We start from the raw sequence: 18,049 nt of genomic DNA on the forward strand, positions 1-18,049 counted from the left end.
GAAAAGCAGACACAGAGTTCATGGGGCGTTACACAGCTCGAACGAAAATGCAACCACAGTTAACGTTTCAGGGGCACTTGCTAGCTTCAAGCAAGCCCCAAAGTTTTAAGTTGGTTTTTTTTTTTCCATTCAACTCTTGCGTAGAAGCCAGGGAGGAGTTTCTTTGTTTTAAAGCTACAGTAGTATCTGTCATTATGGCTTTTAACACCCTGCCTTTCACTGAGATGAGGTATGTGTTTCTAGTGAAATGGTAACAGCTGAGCCAAAGGAGTTTCCATGGACCACACAACTCTGCACACAGATGTAAACGAGTCTTCTGATGAGTTTGCCAAACCAAATTGTAACAGTGCAAAACCAAGATTTCTTCTTTTGTTTCTCTGCAGAAGAGCTGTCGAGGCCTCTAGCACACTGCTAGTACTCAAGCCACTGAGCAAACCCTCTTTCCACCAGAGTTCTGTTTATCGACACTACCTAAAGGGAGGTGGAAACAGAAAAGAAGTAGAAAGGTGAACAAACCACTAGAGTGAAACATCAGCGAGTTCCTGATCAACAATAAAAAAGCACAGAATCATGAACTCTTAACAGCGTTGAAACTACTGGTATGTCAACGAACGCACCTCGTCTCCCATCAAGTTCCACAGCTGTATCAGGGGCAGCCCTGTTGCACTGTCGTAATTGGTGACCTGGAAGCACAGAAAACGTCAGTGTGCAGCACTTCTGCTCCGAGCCACCGAGGATGCCAGGCTGGCCTCGCCCACTGCACATCGGATCCTCAAACCTCTGCAGGCTGGAGGAAAGGCAGCCAACAGCACAGGCAGCTGGGACACCCTGCCAGCAGCTGCCCTCCGCGCCCTCGCTAGACCTAGCGGTGCGTTCGAGCACCGCGATGAGACTGAGCGTCACGATCCGCTTCCCACTCGCCCCAGTTAGGTCGTGGGTAGCCACGGCCACCTCCAGCAGCACTGCAGAAGAGGGGAGGAGCGCCTCGTCCTGGTGGCTCCTTCTGCGCCACCGCCAGAAGCCTCGCTGCTCCCTCCGGCCGGGCAGAGGCCGGATCCAGACACCGGCAGTGGAGACGGGCGAAGCAGCGCAGACCCGGGCGCCGGCTGGCTCCGCTGGACCGTCGGCCGCTTCGTGCTCTGTGAACCCTGCAGGCGCCCCCCCTCCTCCCGCCCGCATCAGTGACGGGAGGGAACACGCACCCCTCCCAGGCACGCAGCCCTGGGCAGGGCTGACGCTACACGAGGGAACCCTCAGCACCGGGACTTCCCAACGAGAGCCTTGCCCAGCAGCCAGGCTGACAGGCTCTGCCTTTGGCTTGAACGCGCGCTGCGCGCTGGGGGGCAGAGGGCGGCCGCCGAACCAGCCACAGGACGCTTCCAGGGAGCTCTCACGTACCTGCGCCACTAGGACGGCGCCTCTGGTCATCTCACTAACGGCGGCGTCTGCTTCGGATGAGAAGCGATCCTCATCTTTGGAAAGAGGAGAGAGGGAGAAAACAAGTGAGAGATTCACAGGCTGGAAGGGCCAGAAGGGACTACTAAGCTAATCTTGTCTGACCTCCCACGTCAGTTCGGCCAGAGAATCCTCACCCACTGCTGCTGTACACGTTTGCTGAAGCCAGTCTATTAAGCTGGAGATCACACAAGTGTGATGCCTGCTGCGCTGCTGAAGGCAAAGGACGAAGCGCTTTCTAAAGCCACTAGCTAAGTTAACACGAACAGAAGCGGCTGATGAATTAGGAGGCTTTAAAGACTTAAAAGTGTACCTCTGCAGTACCTTTGGGCTGCCATTAGTATTTTGATCCTTAATAAACTAAGCTCAGGGGCCTCGAGACTTCACTGACCCCGCGCAAAGTGCGACACTGACTGGGAACTCCAAAGCCTCTGCACCACAGGCTGGCTGGCACCCCACCAGTGCCAAAGGCACTCTTGGCAAGCCCTGGCAGCTCCAATCTCGCAGCCTGCACAGCTTATGGGGGTGCTCTTGCTAACTCCACACCTGTAATGCAGAAGGAAACCCTTGTGTCCAAGGCAATACAGCCACAATCTACACTGGAGATGCCACGTGTTTTCATTTTGGAGGAAAAGTTGCTCAACTCCTACCAAATTGCTGCAAAAGAAGGTTTCTCCTTCGTGCTCCCAACCCAGAGACCATATCCAGCAGCAAGCAAGCTCCTTACAACCCCACAAATCCTGAAGGAGCTCATCTACCTCAGGGAACAGGCAAAACACTGACTTCTGCTAGAAGCAGCTTAAACCTTGCCACCCCTCTTGTCTTGGCAGGGCCTGTACCTCCTGGAGTCCCGCCAGCCACAAACCCCAGTGGCAAGACCTGCCCTGACCCCTACAGCCACCCCTTCCACCCCCAGGGCAGCTTTTTAGACACCATTACAGCATGCACCTCCAGCACTGCTAGAAAAGGGGAAAAAAGCAAAACAGAAAGCATTTCTAGGCAATGACTGGCATTCTCCCTGTGCTCGGAGGGGAGTCTTTTGAACACAGAACTATACACATCAGTCATTTTAGCAGGAAAACGTCAGGTATTTGTCCAGCACATTAAAAACGAGGTTCGCCTTTACAGCTACTCTACGGCACAGTAGTTACAGCTACCGCCCCTAGACCCTGCCAGTCCTGCCAACTTGCTCTTTAGGAGAGTAATGCATTCTCTCTTCCATGCAGGAAAACGCCTGGACATTTATCATCTTTCCCCTGGAGTCTGACAAGTACTCTGCCAGCACATCTAGAACAATAAAACAGGCTTTTCCCAATCCTTGCTCTAGTCCCATCACAGGCTGCGCTTGCAATAGGAGGGAGAAGGTTTAGTCAGAATCATCGCTTGCACACAGTTGGCATCCACTTAAACCTGCAGGAGGAGCGCCAACAGCACGTCTCAAGAGCTCCATTACCTGGAAGTGGCACCACATTGTCTAGTAAAACTTCTGCTCCTTGGAAGGGTAGTGATAAAAAATCAGACCTTAAAGCAAAAAGAATCCATCAGAATAAGAACATGGCTTTAAGTTACTCCTGTATTCTTTAAGCTGACATTGATTAATCAATTGCTCTAACAGGAATTCAGTTTAAAATTGATGACAGTAAAAAAAAACCAACAGACTATTCTCCCAGCAATCTAAGCAGCAGCAGTAAATTGCCTGATTAGCATGCCAAGTTGGACTGGGCTCCCAGCAAAAAATCACGTCCATAATGGAGGCCGTACTGCCTTTCTCCCCGCTCTGGGGCACAATCAAGTATTTAATGGGCTTGTGTAAGAAAACCCTCATCCAATACAGCTCTCCCAGCCACTGGAGCTGGGGCATGGAGAATCTGAATCTTATTCCTAGCTCATCATTAACTACCCTTCGGGGCCTCCTGAAGGCATCCTTTTGCTCAGCTTTCACACTGAAGCGGCAGAAGTTTCAATCTGCTCTCCCCTCCCCTTCAAAAAAGCCTTGCAAGAGCTTGCTGTGCTCCCAAGGAGTCCACACCTGCTGCCGAGGCAAATCTTTCTACCATTTCCCACTTGAGCCGTGGAAAAACCTATAAGCAATTCAAACGGTACGGGCGCCTCTGATGAAAATTCGAGCCAGATATGGCCTCAGGCCATGGAAGAGGAGCTAGAGACCTGATTTGTCTGAGTGTGTCAACCTTCACTTTGTCATATCCTCCATAGTCCACGTATCTGAGCTCCACTTCATTGGTCTCTTCGAAGTAGCTGATGACTTGAGCCCGTAACCATGCCCCATCCAGGCCTGGAGCTGCACAGATAATACCAACTGCAAAACATAAGAGCACAGAGAAGAAAGGCTCAGTTTAAGTGGATTTCCAGAAATCAGCACTTTAGGCATTAGGAGTGCTGCACAGTTATCTCCTGTGAATCAACAGAATTTCTCATGCTGCTTCCATCTTCTTTCAACACCACCCACGGCCCCACCAGACCAGGCCAGCAGCTGGGACACAGGAGAGGTGGGTTGGACCGTCACGGCTCTGTCACCACCACCCTGTTCTACCCAGGTCCCCGGGTCCCTCCCAGCCTTTGCTCCCTAACAGCGAGGTCTGTCTCCAAACAGGAATGCAAGCGCTAGTAACCCCTTTCCAGGGGATGCACCCTCCACTTCACACCACGGGCAGACAGTGACACTGTGAGGATTTGGGAGCAGCTCCACACTGTCAGCAGAAATACACCAGATACCAAAGTTGATTAGAAATAACCCGAGATGGACTTTATCTCATTCTGAATTTCAACATGCAACTAAGTGGCTGGGGATGCTCCAGGGATGAGTGGGGTAAGGAAGAGCAGAGCAACATCTGCACTCTGGCAGCAGCTGAAAAGAAGAGATGAAATGACAAGTGAACTATCACATTCTCATCCAGTGGGAAACGTCACGAGTTTAACTCAGGGGCATCAGGCTTCCGCATGACCCCAGAAGTTTCTCAACTGAACAACGTGTGAGCAACCAAGTTACTTGCCTTCTACTGGAGTTGGCAGGGTTGGAATTTCAGGCTGAGAATAGCAGGCATACATCTGCTGGTCGAGACTACGCAGGACATGGAAAGTGGGGTGTGTGTGCTGCTGGAGAAACATGTGGCCTGCATCAACTTGGTTCGCCACGACCACCTCTACAGTGACTCCATCCGGGAGGAACAGCTGCCACGTGGAGGAAAGAAATTCTCAGAGTTCACCGCAACACCAGCTTCAGTCAGCAGCTCCGTGTTCCACCAGAAGCTCCTGAGGTTTACAGCCAGGGGCGGAAAATCCCCGGCACTCTGGTATTTCACTTCCAAAGGCTGCTTTGGATCAGGAGCAAAAAGCTACTCACTGGTACTTCACACTGTTCTAAGGGAAATCAGACTTGGGGCGAGGCCAACCTTGTACACAAAAAGACTGTGGGCACAGAGCAGCTCCAAGACTTATTTACCCAAGAGACCAGTGAGCAGAGTCAGAAATGATGCCGGTCAAGTCATGCTGCGCTATCAACATAATGCAACTCGCAGGGATTCCCTGCCCATGGGCTTTTTACACACCAAGGGGTCTTCCAACCCAAGTGCTTCTCGGAGTCTACATTGCTCTGCTCAGGCAGAATTGAAAGAGTAGTGTGAGAACAGGGAGATAAATCTGGTCTCTAACAGTTACGTGAGCTGGACCACAGACAGCCACACAAAACCCAGCTGGTTTGGAGGGCATCTGCGCACCAGCCCCCGTGGATACGGCATACTACGACGGCAGTGACCAACAGCAGCCTTCCACCCAGCCATCAGCACAGCCAGCAGGCTGGCACTCACCCAGGCAGTCATCAGGAGGGAATGAAGTGTCATCGGCGTTGGTGGAGGCAGAGCGTAGATGTTGGTGAGACACAGCTCTTTGAACTTCTTGCCAATCAAGCTCAGTACTTTTTCTACTTGATGCGTGGAGCCTGGAAGACAAAAATCCCAAGGAAGCCTGTAGCACAGAAATGCTGAGGACACCCCCACCCCCAGGAAGCAATATAGCTACCAGAAGCCTTCTGTGCTACATCCACAACTTAAGTTTTACTACATTGGCCAGGTAACCTGGTATCAGACCAACATGAGCAACTCAGACTGCCAGGCCCCAGCTTGAACAGCTTTAGCCTCCAGTACGAGCCCAATTCACTGGCAGATATTTTTCAGCCACAATTAATCTAACATCCTTCACAATCAACACTGCATTTGCCGACACATATTAGACTTTGACTACAGGGACATTCCACTTACCTTCGATGTGACAGACTTGGGAGTCACGGAAATAAGGTAGTGTCGAGACATAGATTTTGGCACCAGACATTTGCCTCAAGAAACTCATGAATCTTCCTTGTCTGCCAATCAGGCGGCCAACTAATTCCTTTATGAAAGGGACAAGAAAGCAACAGTCAGGAAGAGAAACGTAGCTCAAACAGCGCTGTTCTCTGCGCCTTATTTCACCCACATTCCCAGTTCCTGTAGCGCAGGGCCAGGCAGGATAAACAGAAGGCAACACCGGAGCAGTGCAGAGTTCAGCCGGTCTGTGCTAAGTCAAGGTGGACACAAGCCAGTACGCACAGCTCACTTCAACAGATCCACCTTCTATCTTGTAGAATGCAAAGACACGATGGGACAAAACTGGGCCTGCTAAAGGCTGCTGTCTTCCTACAGTCAAGCAAAGCCAATCTCCCACCACTTTTTTTTCTTTTTAAAGCATGCCACATGCATTTTTTCATTCTGATACAAAATAGTTTTAGCAATTGTTAAACAAGCTAATTAGATTAGAAAGGCAGCAGACAAATTCACAGGCTCTCATGCCTGTTAGACTAGAGTCCCTGGACAGCTGTGCAGGGTGACGAAGAGATGCCTGTGCAAGCCCTGTCACTTCCACTCTTCCCCTGGCACCTCCCACCACTTACTGTCAGAGACCAGACACCAGAGCAGAAGTGTTGGGCCCGAGTCAGCACGGATAACCCTACACCGTGTAAAGCGAGCTACGTCGGGAACAGTGACAGCCCGTCTGTCTGCGCTAACCACCGAAATGCACTTTGCTGCTGTCGAACGGCCTCCTTAGCCTGGGTCGTACTGATCCATTACAATGAGTGTTACAAGTCTGGGCTCACAGCACCCAAGCACTCGAGGCAGCCTGCTCGTCCTGCCAGCAGCTGCTGCCTCACATTGCTGGCTGCTGAGGTCTTCTCAGGTCTGCCGAGCAGCAGAACTGCAAGAGCAATGCTGTGCAGGACAGCCACGGGCGATTTTGCACATACAAAGCAGGGAAGGAGGAATGAACCTAGTCCTAAAACCCACAATCTCTTTCTCCAGCCAGAAGAAAGCTCACTATAAAGACAGAGACACAGCCGCCCCACAGAATAGCTCAGACGAGCGTTCAGCTTGCGAGGAAGGGTTTGGATGGGCAGTTGAAACATAACCCTCCTACGTAGTAGAAAAAAAAAATCATCACTTGCTTTTAATAACTGTGTACCCTCAAAGCCTTCTGAATGCTTTCAAAGCATCAGATTAGCAGATTGGAGTGGAAGATAATGGGGAATAACGAGTCCAACAGCCACCGTTACCCTGGGCAGAGCCCTGACATGCCTCTTGTTTACCGTTGTGTACCCTCACTCCTGTTGAGTCCTAACAGGAGCTAAATGCTGAAATCCTTGTTGGTTTGTTGTTGATCTCCCTGGGCCAGTACCAGCCTGGAAGAACCAGAAGATGGCTATGGAGGGCAGGGCAGGATGGGCGAGCAGGCTGGCGGCTGGTTACCTTTGGGACCTCTATTTCCCAGATAACGAAGTCGGACTTGCTGGATTTTCCTCCGAGCTTCGAGTTCTGGTGAGTCATCGTCTTTCTCATGGCACAGCCACTGTCCACAAAATCCACGCTATTTACATCCGAACCTACAAGACATACACACGTGTCAGCATTCAGACAACCCACACAATCCAGCCACCAGACACGAGGCCATGGAAATACATCATTTCATAGAGACGTTAGATTGAATTCTTCCTATGCATTCCACTGGGATGTTCCTGTATCAGGTTCTCCAGTATTTCAGAAAGGGTAAAGCCCTGTCACACACAGCCTACTGAAAGTTTCCTTTTATTCCTGGAGGAAAACCTGCACACCTCTGTGAATGCAACAGAAAGAGGCCCAAGTTCAGCGGGAGTCTTTTAAACACGGTGACACCTTACACAGCAGAGGCAAGACACCAGAAGCCAGAGTTACCAGCCGAATGAGAGCTATGCTAACAACAGCACGGGGCTGCTCCTGCAGCAAAGCATTCTGCATTTTCCCCCATGGCTTAAAAAGGGCTCTTCACAGGGAGCTTGGCGTGCTGGGAGGGACATGCAACCTGTTCATCAGCTTTTGGCACTGACATTACGTTCCTGCCCCAAGAGGGGCTGCACAGTGACCCGAGTGACTGCTGTGCCCACTACTAGTTGTGGTAGAGGATTGCCTCTTGCCCAAATATGCCACATGCTTGAAGAAACAAGGCGCCAGAGCTATGTTTTGTTCCCAAACCGACAGCTGATAGCAGGAGCTTTTCTACTTGGGACGGGGACAAACTCAAACAGCTTTCTCCTGGTCAGCTCCCAGATACAGTCAGTGTAACACAAGGTTGATCCTTCCTCCAGATTAACAAGCAGGAGCATGAAGATCCTCACTTGCTCACAAGTATTCAGACCATGCAGTGCAAGACCAAAGAGAAAAATAAACCCAACAGCTGCTTCACATTTGCCACATCTTAACTGGTAACACAGCACAGACGCCTAGAACGTCAAAGGCAAGCAGCGCAGCCGAGGATGCAGGTCTCACAGCCTGGGTGTGAAGGTCAGCTGTACGACCTCTTATCCAACACAGCCACATTATCAGCTTTACCTGCTACATCCCCTCTCCCCACCCTTCAGCTGTCTCAGTGCAGAGCTTGTAGCCCATATCATCACCAGGCTCCACAACACACTCTTGTACCTTCCTGTCACACCAGCATTCACAGCCAGGCAAAACCATTTTCTTCCTACAGTTACTCTCACTAGTAAATACGTTTTGTGGGTTTAGTCCTTAATTGTTGGCAAACTCAATCCCCATGTCTTGCAACAAGCAGCGCTCCAACTACTTTGCAGCAATTACAAAAGACATCCTGTCATTAAGGGCTGTTGGCACCACAGGGTCCTATAAAGGGCTTTAACATCCATCCCCAAGGTCACACGGGTTAACATTTGCTCAGACAGCTTTGTGTGCTGCCAGGCACACATCATCCAGGATCTAGAAGGCAAAAGCAACACGGAGACAGATGGGGGAACTCCATGAACATTGCTCCCTGTTGGGATGTCTTGGCACGCACCTACCCTTCCAAGCAAAAACGCTTCAGGGTAATTGGTCTGCCACCAACTGGTTTTATCACAATTCATCAGAGCACTTCCCTGGTTTATCCAGCAGCACCTCAGAAACCTGCCTTACAGCCTCTTTTCAGCAGCAGCCCAGAAACACAAACCCAGTGCTTACTAGAGGCTGCCTGAGCTGAAGCAGAAACCATTTGTATTAGCGGGTCTCCAGCAAGGTGTCAACAGCCAACACCCAGACACAGTCCATGCCACTGAGCTACTCGAGCACACGCTTAGCTTTAGGGGACCAGCCTGTTCACTCCTTTGCAGTAGACCCTGAAGACGCTGGATCCTACAGAGATGGGAATTCTGAGAGCAAATGCATACCCACCTGCACACGAAGGCTAAATATTCATCTGCTGGGGAAGTTAAACATGAAGAGGATTTCTCTGAACATGTTCTGAAGCAGAAGGCTTACAGCACATTAAATGCTTGTTCACCATGTTTTTTGTGGGAGGATTTTCAAAACCCTTACCTCCCGAGTGACCTCCATCCATCCCTGCTGCCCTGCCACACTCGTGATGCGAGTCTGGACCATCCTGTATCCCATTACTGTACGGCGTTTCGCTGCCTTCAGGTAGCTTCAGAGTAGGACATTTTTCACTTGGTACTGAGCTCTGCTCAGCAGACATGTCTTGGGTAGCAGATACACTCAGTGAGTCCAAATGCTGGCCTGATGCGACAGACAGCATTGTGTTCTGCAGTGGGTCCTCCCCAGTTGTCCCACCTTCAGATGCATATACGCTGCACCCAGAGTCCCCCATAACCAAAGGTGACTTTTCCAGTGACCCTCCATGGTTTTCCACAGGAGTCCGACCAACTTGTTGGGACTCACTGCACACACGGTTCTTCATCCGACAGTCTTTTGTGTCTCCCTGAACAGGGCTGGACAAACAGCCACGTGTTAAACAGCCGGAATCTGTCACACACTGATCCTGCTTCTCTGTCTGTGGGGATGTCAGTACCGCAGCAGCGCTCTCGGCAGCAATGTTCTCACTGGCTCCTGTAGCTTCCCCTGCAAGCATCTGAGCAGAGGAAACAGCACCGGCCATCTCCAAAGGTCTCTCAACTCGGCTGGCAGTGGCCTGGCAGATGCAAGCGGACACGTCACCTGCAGCACCAGACAGCACTTCCTCAGTTGCTGCCAAAATGACCTTGGAAATTATCTGTATTGCTACTTGCTCAATTTTCTCAACTTCTTCCTTGTCCAAACTCACTCCTCCAACCTTCGCTCTTCCCAATTCATCTCCTTTTGGCTGCACGTCCTCCTCCTGACACGCAGGTACAGAACTGGCAATTGACTCTTCTTCCCTGGACTGCTCCAAACAGGCAGACTCCAACCGATGTGGTAACACGCTCACTGCAGAATCCCTGTGACTCGATACAACTTCATTATTGACAAAGGCTTGTGCGGTATTGGCTTCTTTCTCCAATCCCAAGCAAAGGAATGCCACAGAGCCAGTATCCGACAGCATAATTTCTGGCATCTGGACTTCCTTAGGAGGCTTAAACGAAGAATCATCTGACTGCTCTGCATTGCTGATCTCCTCAGTGATGCCCAAAGACTCTTGCGTCGGTGTCAGTGGTGCCGATGGCCACTGATGGAGGCTTCCACTAGAGCCCGAATCCTGTGTAAGGCTCACTGCAGCACTGCCGTGACACACTGTGCTCTTTGAGATCAGAGGGGGACAAACACAAGCAGGGACGCTGCTTTCATCTTGAGACCCTACTGTTTCTAGTTTTTCACTGTCGTCCTCAAGGGTGCTGGGCTGAATCGTCGTTACTGACAGGCCTGAAAAGTCCTGTGAGAGATCTAGCCTCTCGTGAGTTTGACACAGAAGAGAGGGCGTCATCGACCCTGCTGACAGCAGGAAGGTCGAGGTTTCATTCTCTGGGCATTCCTCTTCTGACGAGTGAAGCAGTCTTCGAGGAACACACGCTTCCGTTTTGGGTGAGGAATTATTCCCTGGCACTTCTTCCTGCTGCTCCTCTTCGGTGGCTATTGTTTGCTTGTCGTGATAGCTTGCATGCTTTTTTCTATGGGAATACATCCACCAGCAGCCAAGAAGTGCCAGCACTCCAGGTATGGCATAGGGGATGGCATTACGGAAGCGGAAAGCCATTTTACAGAGCCTCAGCAATTATATCTAGAAGAAGAAACAGAAACCATGTTAAAGTAGCCACAGGGAAGGTGACAGGAATGCTGAAGTTTCATAAATGCCTTGAGGTATTTCTAGCAGCACGAACAGGCTCGTTTCCCAGTCACTCTTTACATTGGCATCTCCGCTCTACCAGCGGACCCCAGAACAAGACCCTTACCCAAGGCTAGGGAGAGCTGGGCATTTCTCGCTCTTACACTTCGCAATTTCACCTCACCTTCGCGCTTCAAATACTTTCACCTTCTTTCTCCTGCCTCACCTTTGCAGGTCCGGACTGCCCACAAGGGCAGCAGCCAGCACTCGCGCGTTTCTCCAGCATCAGGCTGGGTTCACAGCGCAGCTGTACCATGAGCACTGCAGGACTGACTGATACATGGCAGGTCTGCCCAGCTCTCCGCTCGAAAGGCAGCATTGCATTCCTGAGAGCTTCCTAGGCTGACAACACACTTCTCTGAAACAACAAACTGAAGTGCTTTGCAAACGTTCTCACCCCCAGCACTGCAAGAGGCTGGTGTGCAGGCACAGGACAGAAGTCTGCCCTTAAGTAGGAGCTGAACAGCAACACGCAGCTACTCCATTTACCTTTGCACGCGCAGCATAGGAATTCCTAAACAAAGAGCAACTACAGCCTGATGAAGCAATGCCCCCCAATAACCAGAAGCCCCTTTAAAAAAATGTCACAGTAGTGAAGATGGGAAATAAATTCTAACACCCTTAGAACAGCAGCAGTTTGCCAGCAAAAGCAGCCTGGATAGAGACACTACTACTGAGGAACACAGCTCCAAACTTTGCTCTACACCTAAATTGACTGCATTGACAGCTGCTTCTCGTCTTGACTTTCTAGAGCTGAAAGCCACCTGAACCCAGAAAGCGTGTGAACCCTTCCCCATAACAGAAACTTAGGGTTTATATTTTCACTAAGCAAGAATTAAAGCAAACCACCACTGACAATGTTTACACCACAGACTTTTTTTTCCAAACAGGCCTCAAAGACTTTTGCCAATGAGCAACAACAACAAAGATTGTTTTCAGGAGATAGCAAAGTCCTAGAAATAGGAACCACCCACTGGAAGAGAGTATTATCTAGTTCCTCTTCAGAAGCATAGCAGTTCTCAGACAAGAGAAGACAATCACGTCAGTCTGTCAACTATGCTTAGTCTGTCTCAACCAAAAAAACCAACCTTCTGTTATCAGAGCAAGCATTCTGACCACAGCTTCAAATACAACTCTCCTTCGGGGCCCCGATTTTCACAAGGAGCTGATTACATTCTAGCTGAGGGACAAAAACATGCCTCCCTCAGGCTCAAACCAAGCATCCAAGCCTCAGATAATTTAATATTCACTCCAGATTTCTCACCTCCTCCAGCCGCACCCTCCCACCCCACAGCAGCAAACACACAGCTTTACCCAAGCTAGCTCGGATGCCAGCCTTGCTTCCCTGCTGTCTACTGCAGAGTCCCAATGACTGAGGCAAATAAGTAAATGAATGGCAAAACCAGGGACTAGAAAATTTCTTGCCTGATCCCAAAACAAAGGTCAGCTGCAGACGTGATTTAGGAAATCCAGTAACATCTCCAGTATATCACAAATGAGGTATTTACCAGGAACCTTGAGTCTCTGTTCCTGGCACATTCATAGCTGATAGCTTTCAAATCCAAGTTACTTCCAGCTGGCTTTATACAGTCAGGTAGCAGGGCTCACTGCTAAGGATGAACTTTCAGGTAATGGCGATATCCGAGATCCAGAATTAAAAAAAAACCCAACAAATCTAGGCAATAATTTGGATGTTTGGCTTCTGGAACTCGGTAAACGGAAAGGGTGAAGCCTGTACGTTCCCAAGACAAAAGGTTCACATTTATGTTCCCCAGCACAATGGCACATTGTGAGCCACCACGAATGCTCATCTGCTGTCTGCTTAAGTTGTTGTAATTAATGCAGAAGCACCCTACAAGCTGTCTCACAGGCGTACCACAAACTCAAATTAAAGTAATTCACATAAGTCCATTCCCAGCAAGCTTTCCTGATTAAACAGACAGCCCTATTATTATCCGATTCCCCATTAAGTTGCACCAACTGTATGAACAATAGTCCCACACAACCCTGCAGCGCAGGAAGACAGTAGCAGGATGCCCCACAGAGGGACAGGCCTGTCCCAAAGCCTGGCAGACAAAACAGTTCCAAGAGTCATTTTAAACATCAACATAATTTAAGATAAAGTTCTTCACTCTTCTGTGATTTTTAGATCAGCAGGGACTGGTGGATTAGCTGACTGCTCCTTGCAAAGCTCATCTAATTTCACGTTTTTAATTTGGCTAGTTTTAGCAAGAGCTGCATTATACCAAGAGTGATCATGTTAAATGGGAATTCCACATCACCTAGACAGGGATAAAAGGCAGTGGCTCTGCACAAGATGCCAGCAGACACCCTAGAGCACTGGGTTGGCTAGGGGACAGCTAACACCAACAAACATCTCCTCACAAACACGATGGGAAGACTTTGGTGGCCTCATTTTGATATGCTGGTCACAACGTCGCTTTTTATGTGATGCCTAGAAGATGGCTGACTTTTAACCTGCCTAACCGAACGGTTGTAAGAGGCAGCACAGGCTTCTCTCTCCCTTCCTCCACAGGAGAGCTCCTACAGCCCACACCCATTTTCCAGCACATTTAAGAGCAACAAAACCCCGTCTCCATTGCCAATGTGACAGCCAGATCAGGACTGCAGGGGCAACGGGATCATTTAAACACATGGGGGGGGGGAAAGCCTGGGATTTTCCTGCCAGCAGCAGAACAGAAAATGGCAACTTGTCAAATCACATGGCCTCAAGCTCTGCCAAACTGGAGGGAGCCTGGCCTGACAGCCCTTGCACTCTCCGGGCCAGGGAAATGCAGCAGCTCTGGAGACTTTGGACCGCAGACGAGCAGCTTGTAAAAGCCAGAACCAGTGTGAAGCCCTGGGTGCCCCAGTGCCGCTTCCCAACACGCAGGGCCCCGTGCAGTCCTGCACCAAAAATAGTGTGGAGCTCACACAGGGTACGCGCTCGCCCTGCGCCACCAGCCACTTCCACTTCCCTCTGGCACGTCAGGAATCCGGTCTAAATGTCACACCTTATACCAAGGCACGGCCGGAGAGCTGCAGCTAGGACATGAGACTTTTCCAACTTGCTAAATAATCCCCACGGTAGGTCAGGGCAGGATTAAGACACCAAGGGGAGAGCAGGGGTCAGTCAGCTCTCCAAATCTGTATCCTGCCTTTATTTATGGAAAACTCCTGGTAAAGATCAGGGAGATGAGGACAAGAATGAACACACGCACTTGACTGCCTTAAAAAAAGCGCAGCCAAGGACAGTAAACTTATTCTACTTGTTTGCACCAGGGTCCCAGAGCAGTTTTAAGCCACCTTGTTTCTCTAGCCAGGACAAACAACCCTTCAGTATACACATCCTTATAAGGTTAGAAATGTTTGCAGCACGAGGTTCACAGAGAAGCCAGATAATTCATTCTCAAGGTCCGAGAGGAGAGTTTAGCAACCACTCGCTCCACAACCTTAAAAATATTTAAGAACCAACAGCCCTATTTGCAGAGGGATAAATTACGACAAGTAAAAGGCTGAAAAAGCTGGTTGTTGCAGAGCTGAACTAGAGCTCTGGAACAAGAAACACCACCAACGCCAGGTTGTCTTTTATCTCCAAGATAAAAACCACTTTCGCTGTAATCAGCTTCACCGATGTCCCTGCAACAGCTCGCTCCCCTCCCGGGCAACGGAGGCGGCTGCACTGATGGCCCAGCCTTTATTAGTATTTCGTTTCGGAGTCGCTGCTTCTGTGCATTTTCTCCCGCTCGGGAGCCAAACAGCGCCCAGCACAGCTCCGCAGCTCCAGCAGCGTTGCTTCGAGGCCAAAGCAGGACTCAGAACAGTTTCTGTTGACACACTCAAAAGCAGAGGTTTATAACAGAAGTATCAGCCTAGCCAAACTGCAGGGGGGGTTTGTTTGTTTGGTTTGCTTCAGTTTTTTTTTTCCACAGATGTTTTGGAAATCACCAAGAAGCTCATCTATATGCAAACACAACCAACCCTCACCACCTGCACTGCCTCATGGATTAACATAAAGCCCCGAGCTGACCACTTCTGCTATGAGTAAGGCACAGGTTACACTTTGTCATTAACATCAACCCTATCAGATTATCAAGCCCCTTACTGCACTTTATATCTTATTACCTTCCCGCTCCAATTGTTTCATTATTTATAGTTTCCCCGACTAAGCCAGTGTCTCCCTGTGAATCCTCTATTGCAGAGGAAGACACTTTTCACCACTTTGCCAGAAAGCTCTCTCAGATACAGGAGCAAACTTCAGAAACCACTTCTGTGCCACTTTACCAATACCACCTTTATCTTTCTTGGCTACGCCTTGGAATTTGGGGGAGTTGGGGTTTTTTTTTGCTAGCTTTGTAGTCTGCACCAGAAATGGAGTCAAACCAAACATTCCGCTTCCTCAAGCTAGCCAAGAGTTTAGCACAGAAGCCAGAGGCCACACGACCTTTCTATTATCACCCAGCTTTAAACTGCAGAGAAAGTCCTTTCCCTCAGACTACCTCACTCTGTGCACAGGTATCCCTGACCAGGGAATGAACACCACTTTCACAGCCAAGAGGTTAAGACATCACTTGGTGAGACTCTTTCTGATCAGCCATCTCCTCAACCAGTCCAGATTCAACTCTCCTGAAGGCATTTCTCCCAGAAGACTAAAGAGAACCAGTCCTCCACTGTACAGGCAAAGCAACTTTTATTACTTTATAATCTATCAACGCATTACAGAAGTTTTCCCCAAATCCACATTTTATCGTCTTTCTCTCTGCATTTTCACCCAGGCCAGAGAACAGATTAGTTTCCACAATTTCAGGAAAAATACACCCAATACTTAGCATTTCAAGTTTGCTTCTACACCAATGAAGCTAATGCAGCCCTTGATACAGGCAACAGTGTAGTGTCCACTACAGGTGCAGCTTATAATTAAAATTTAAAAGCAACCAGTGAAGTCAAATGCCTGGCATCTGTATCAATCTCCACAAACAGGCATGCACAACACTCAGGAGCAGAGACTAAACTAACCAAAGACTTCCAATACACTCTGCACACAAGCCAAAAAACAGACCTGAATTTTCAAGGAGACAGAAGGGTGAGGTTTACATCACAACACGCTGATACCATGTTAAGAGACAGCGCTGAGACAAAGAGGTATCTGGAGAACAGCACCGAGACTCACTCACTAGGAGTTTTACTGCGCAAAGCTACGAGACCTTGATAAACAGCTTCTCAAAACAAAAGCTGCACTAGACTTCAACAGAACAGCAAAAAGCGGTGTTGTTCAGTTGGAAGCTCGTGCCCAACGCTCGGCCTGCTGAGAATAAGTTGCAGAAGCACACAGAGAGGAAGGACATCTGAAAAAGGCACTCTATATTCATCTGCACTGGGAAGGGAGAGCAAAGGTTTCACCAAGAGTCATTTAGACTGCACAAGCAGGAAGGTAACTCATATGCATTATAACAAGCTTGCTACAAGACATTACAACGTGCTGGAGACCTAATCAGAGAGAGACGTGCTTCACTTTGATCCCTGCTACAGCAGCACCTACAAGCTCTCACTCAAATTATGCTGGGGGCTGTTCTCATACACAGAAAGGCTTCCCCCAAAGACTGCAGGCTGCCTCCCCTTTCCTCAGCGCTGGCAGCCCCATTTTTTAAGCAGCAAAGCCAAGACACAGGTTAAGTGGTCTCCCTACAGTCACACCAAGTTGGAGGAAATACAGGGGGTAGAAAACAGGTACTCCAACTCAAGAGACTGGAGCCCATCCTCTTTACCAGACAGCAAACAGAACACCATACTCCATTCAATGGAAATATTTTAGGAAAGCAATGTGCAGATTTCTTTCCTGCACACCTGAACACCAAGAAATCCTTCCTAGCCCTGCATTTCAACAAGAAATGGAATACAAGTCCAAGCTCATCACAAAAAAGGCTCCTCTTTAAGGAAAGTGAAGCTGCAGGGTCACAGCCCTAAGATTTATGGGGACACACACCCAGAAGTGTCCGGAGACTTCAGGTTTCCAATTCACAGATTTGTCCCTACACAAAACTAACGCCCCTGATACAAGAGGCACATGCAGATCATGAGCTTTTGCCAGGAACTGCTGCTATTTATACACAGGGAGTCAAAAATCAGCTATAGCACATGGTAAGTTCCTCGTCCTCATTGCCAGGTGGCAGCAGAGGTCAAAGGCAATCAGGACCTCTTCAGGCCTACAAGCAGTGGTTGTTTGCTGAAGAATGATTTTAAACGATCTTCTATGAAATATTCAACTCTACTGACAGTAATGTACAGGGCCCATAAATTCAGAGTCAGCTTCCAGCCAGGGTACAAAATGCAGGAGCAGCAAAGTTAAACACAATCCGTGTAGTGGAACAATAAAAAAAACCCACCCCAAGATCATCTGTAAAAGCAGTGAGTGACATGCAAACATACCACCTTCAGCAATCCCCATGAGAAGCAAACTCAACAGCCTTCATTTCCAGGAAATACTGAGCACCTGCTGAATAAAACAGCTTCTTCCAAGTATCTGAGAGTGTCTGCCCAAAGTTAATCATCACTTCATGAAGTTTAACCAGCCATTTGCATGAGAGTTCCACAGAAGCACTGTAGTTCGAAATCAGAATTTAAAAAAGGCCAGTCATTAGATCTGAAACATTAAACAATTTAAAGTAATCAACGTTTTAATTAATGTTTTTTATTACTTCTAGATGTTGCTAAGGGCACCTGGGATACCGGCCCCGACCTTATTAGTGTCCCTGGACACCAGAAATACCTTAAATAATTTTTTCACATCAGTTAAGTGCACATGAAAGATGAGAGCCATAGACAAGTGGGGTGTGCTGCTTTTAAACATTATACTCTTCAGATAACGTACTACTGCAAAAGCGTACTTGCTCTCAGACACCCCTGAAGTCAGCCTGCAATGTTTTCAAAACGAACA

The 18,049-nt window shown here is 49.0% G+C and overlaps 1 protein-coding gene across 1 annotated transcript; it reads right to left on the reverse strand.

The window, feature by feature from the left end:
* Positions 1–411: 411 nt before the first annotated feature.
* Positions 412–10,986, reverse strand: AKAP1 (A-kinase anchoring protein 1). The gene is made up of 10 exons (XM_086475202.1): positions 9,339–10,986; positions 7,245–7,378; positions 5,730–5,856; positions 5,280–5,410; positions 4,467–4,644; positions 3,622–3,772; positions 2,909–2,976; positions 1,399–1,472; positions 618–683; positions 412–471 (listed from the first exon to the last, which is right to left on the reverse strand). Exons 1-10 carry the CDS (start codon positions 10,984–10,986, stop codon positions 412–414), a joined length of 2,637 nt encoding a protein of 878 aa, XP_086331328.1.
* Between the last annotated feature and the right edge of the window lie 7,063 nt (positions 10,987–18,049).

This window comes from Leptosomus discolor, chromosome 18 (genome assembly GCF_034619465.1).
Source record: "Leptosomus discolor isolate bLepDis1 chromosome 18, bLepDis1.hap2, whole genome shotgun sequence".
Classification (NCBI taxonomy): Eukaryota; Metazoa; Chordata; class Aves; order Leptosomiformes; family Leptosomidae; genus Leptosomus; species Leptosomus discolor.

Excerpts from the sequence above, each read along its gene's own strand:
- AKAP1 (XM_086475202.1), bottom strand. The coding sequence starts at position 10,986 with ATGGCTTTCCGCTTCCGTAATGCCATCCCCTATGCCATACCTGGAGTG. Across the intron at positions 7,379-9,338 it reads GGATGGAGGTCACTCGGGAG|GTTCGGATGTAAATAGCGTG; the intron begins GTAAGGGTTTTG and ends TATGTCTTGTAG. Across the intron at positions 5,411-5,729 it reads CCAAGTCTGTCACATCGAAG|GCTCCACGCATCAAGTAGAA; the intron begins GTAAGTGGAATG and ends TTTGTCTTCCAG.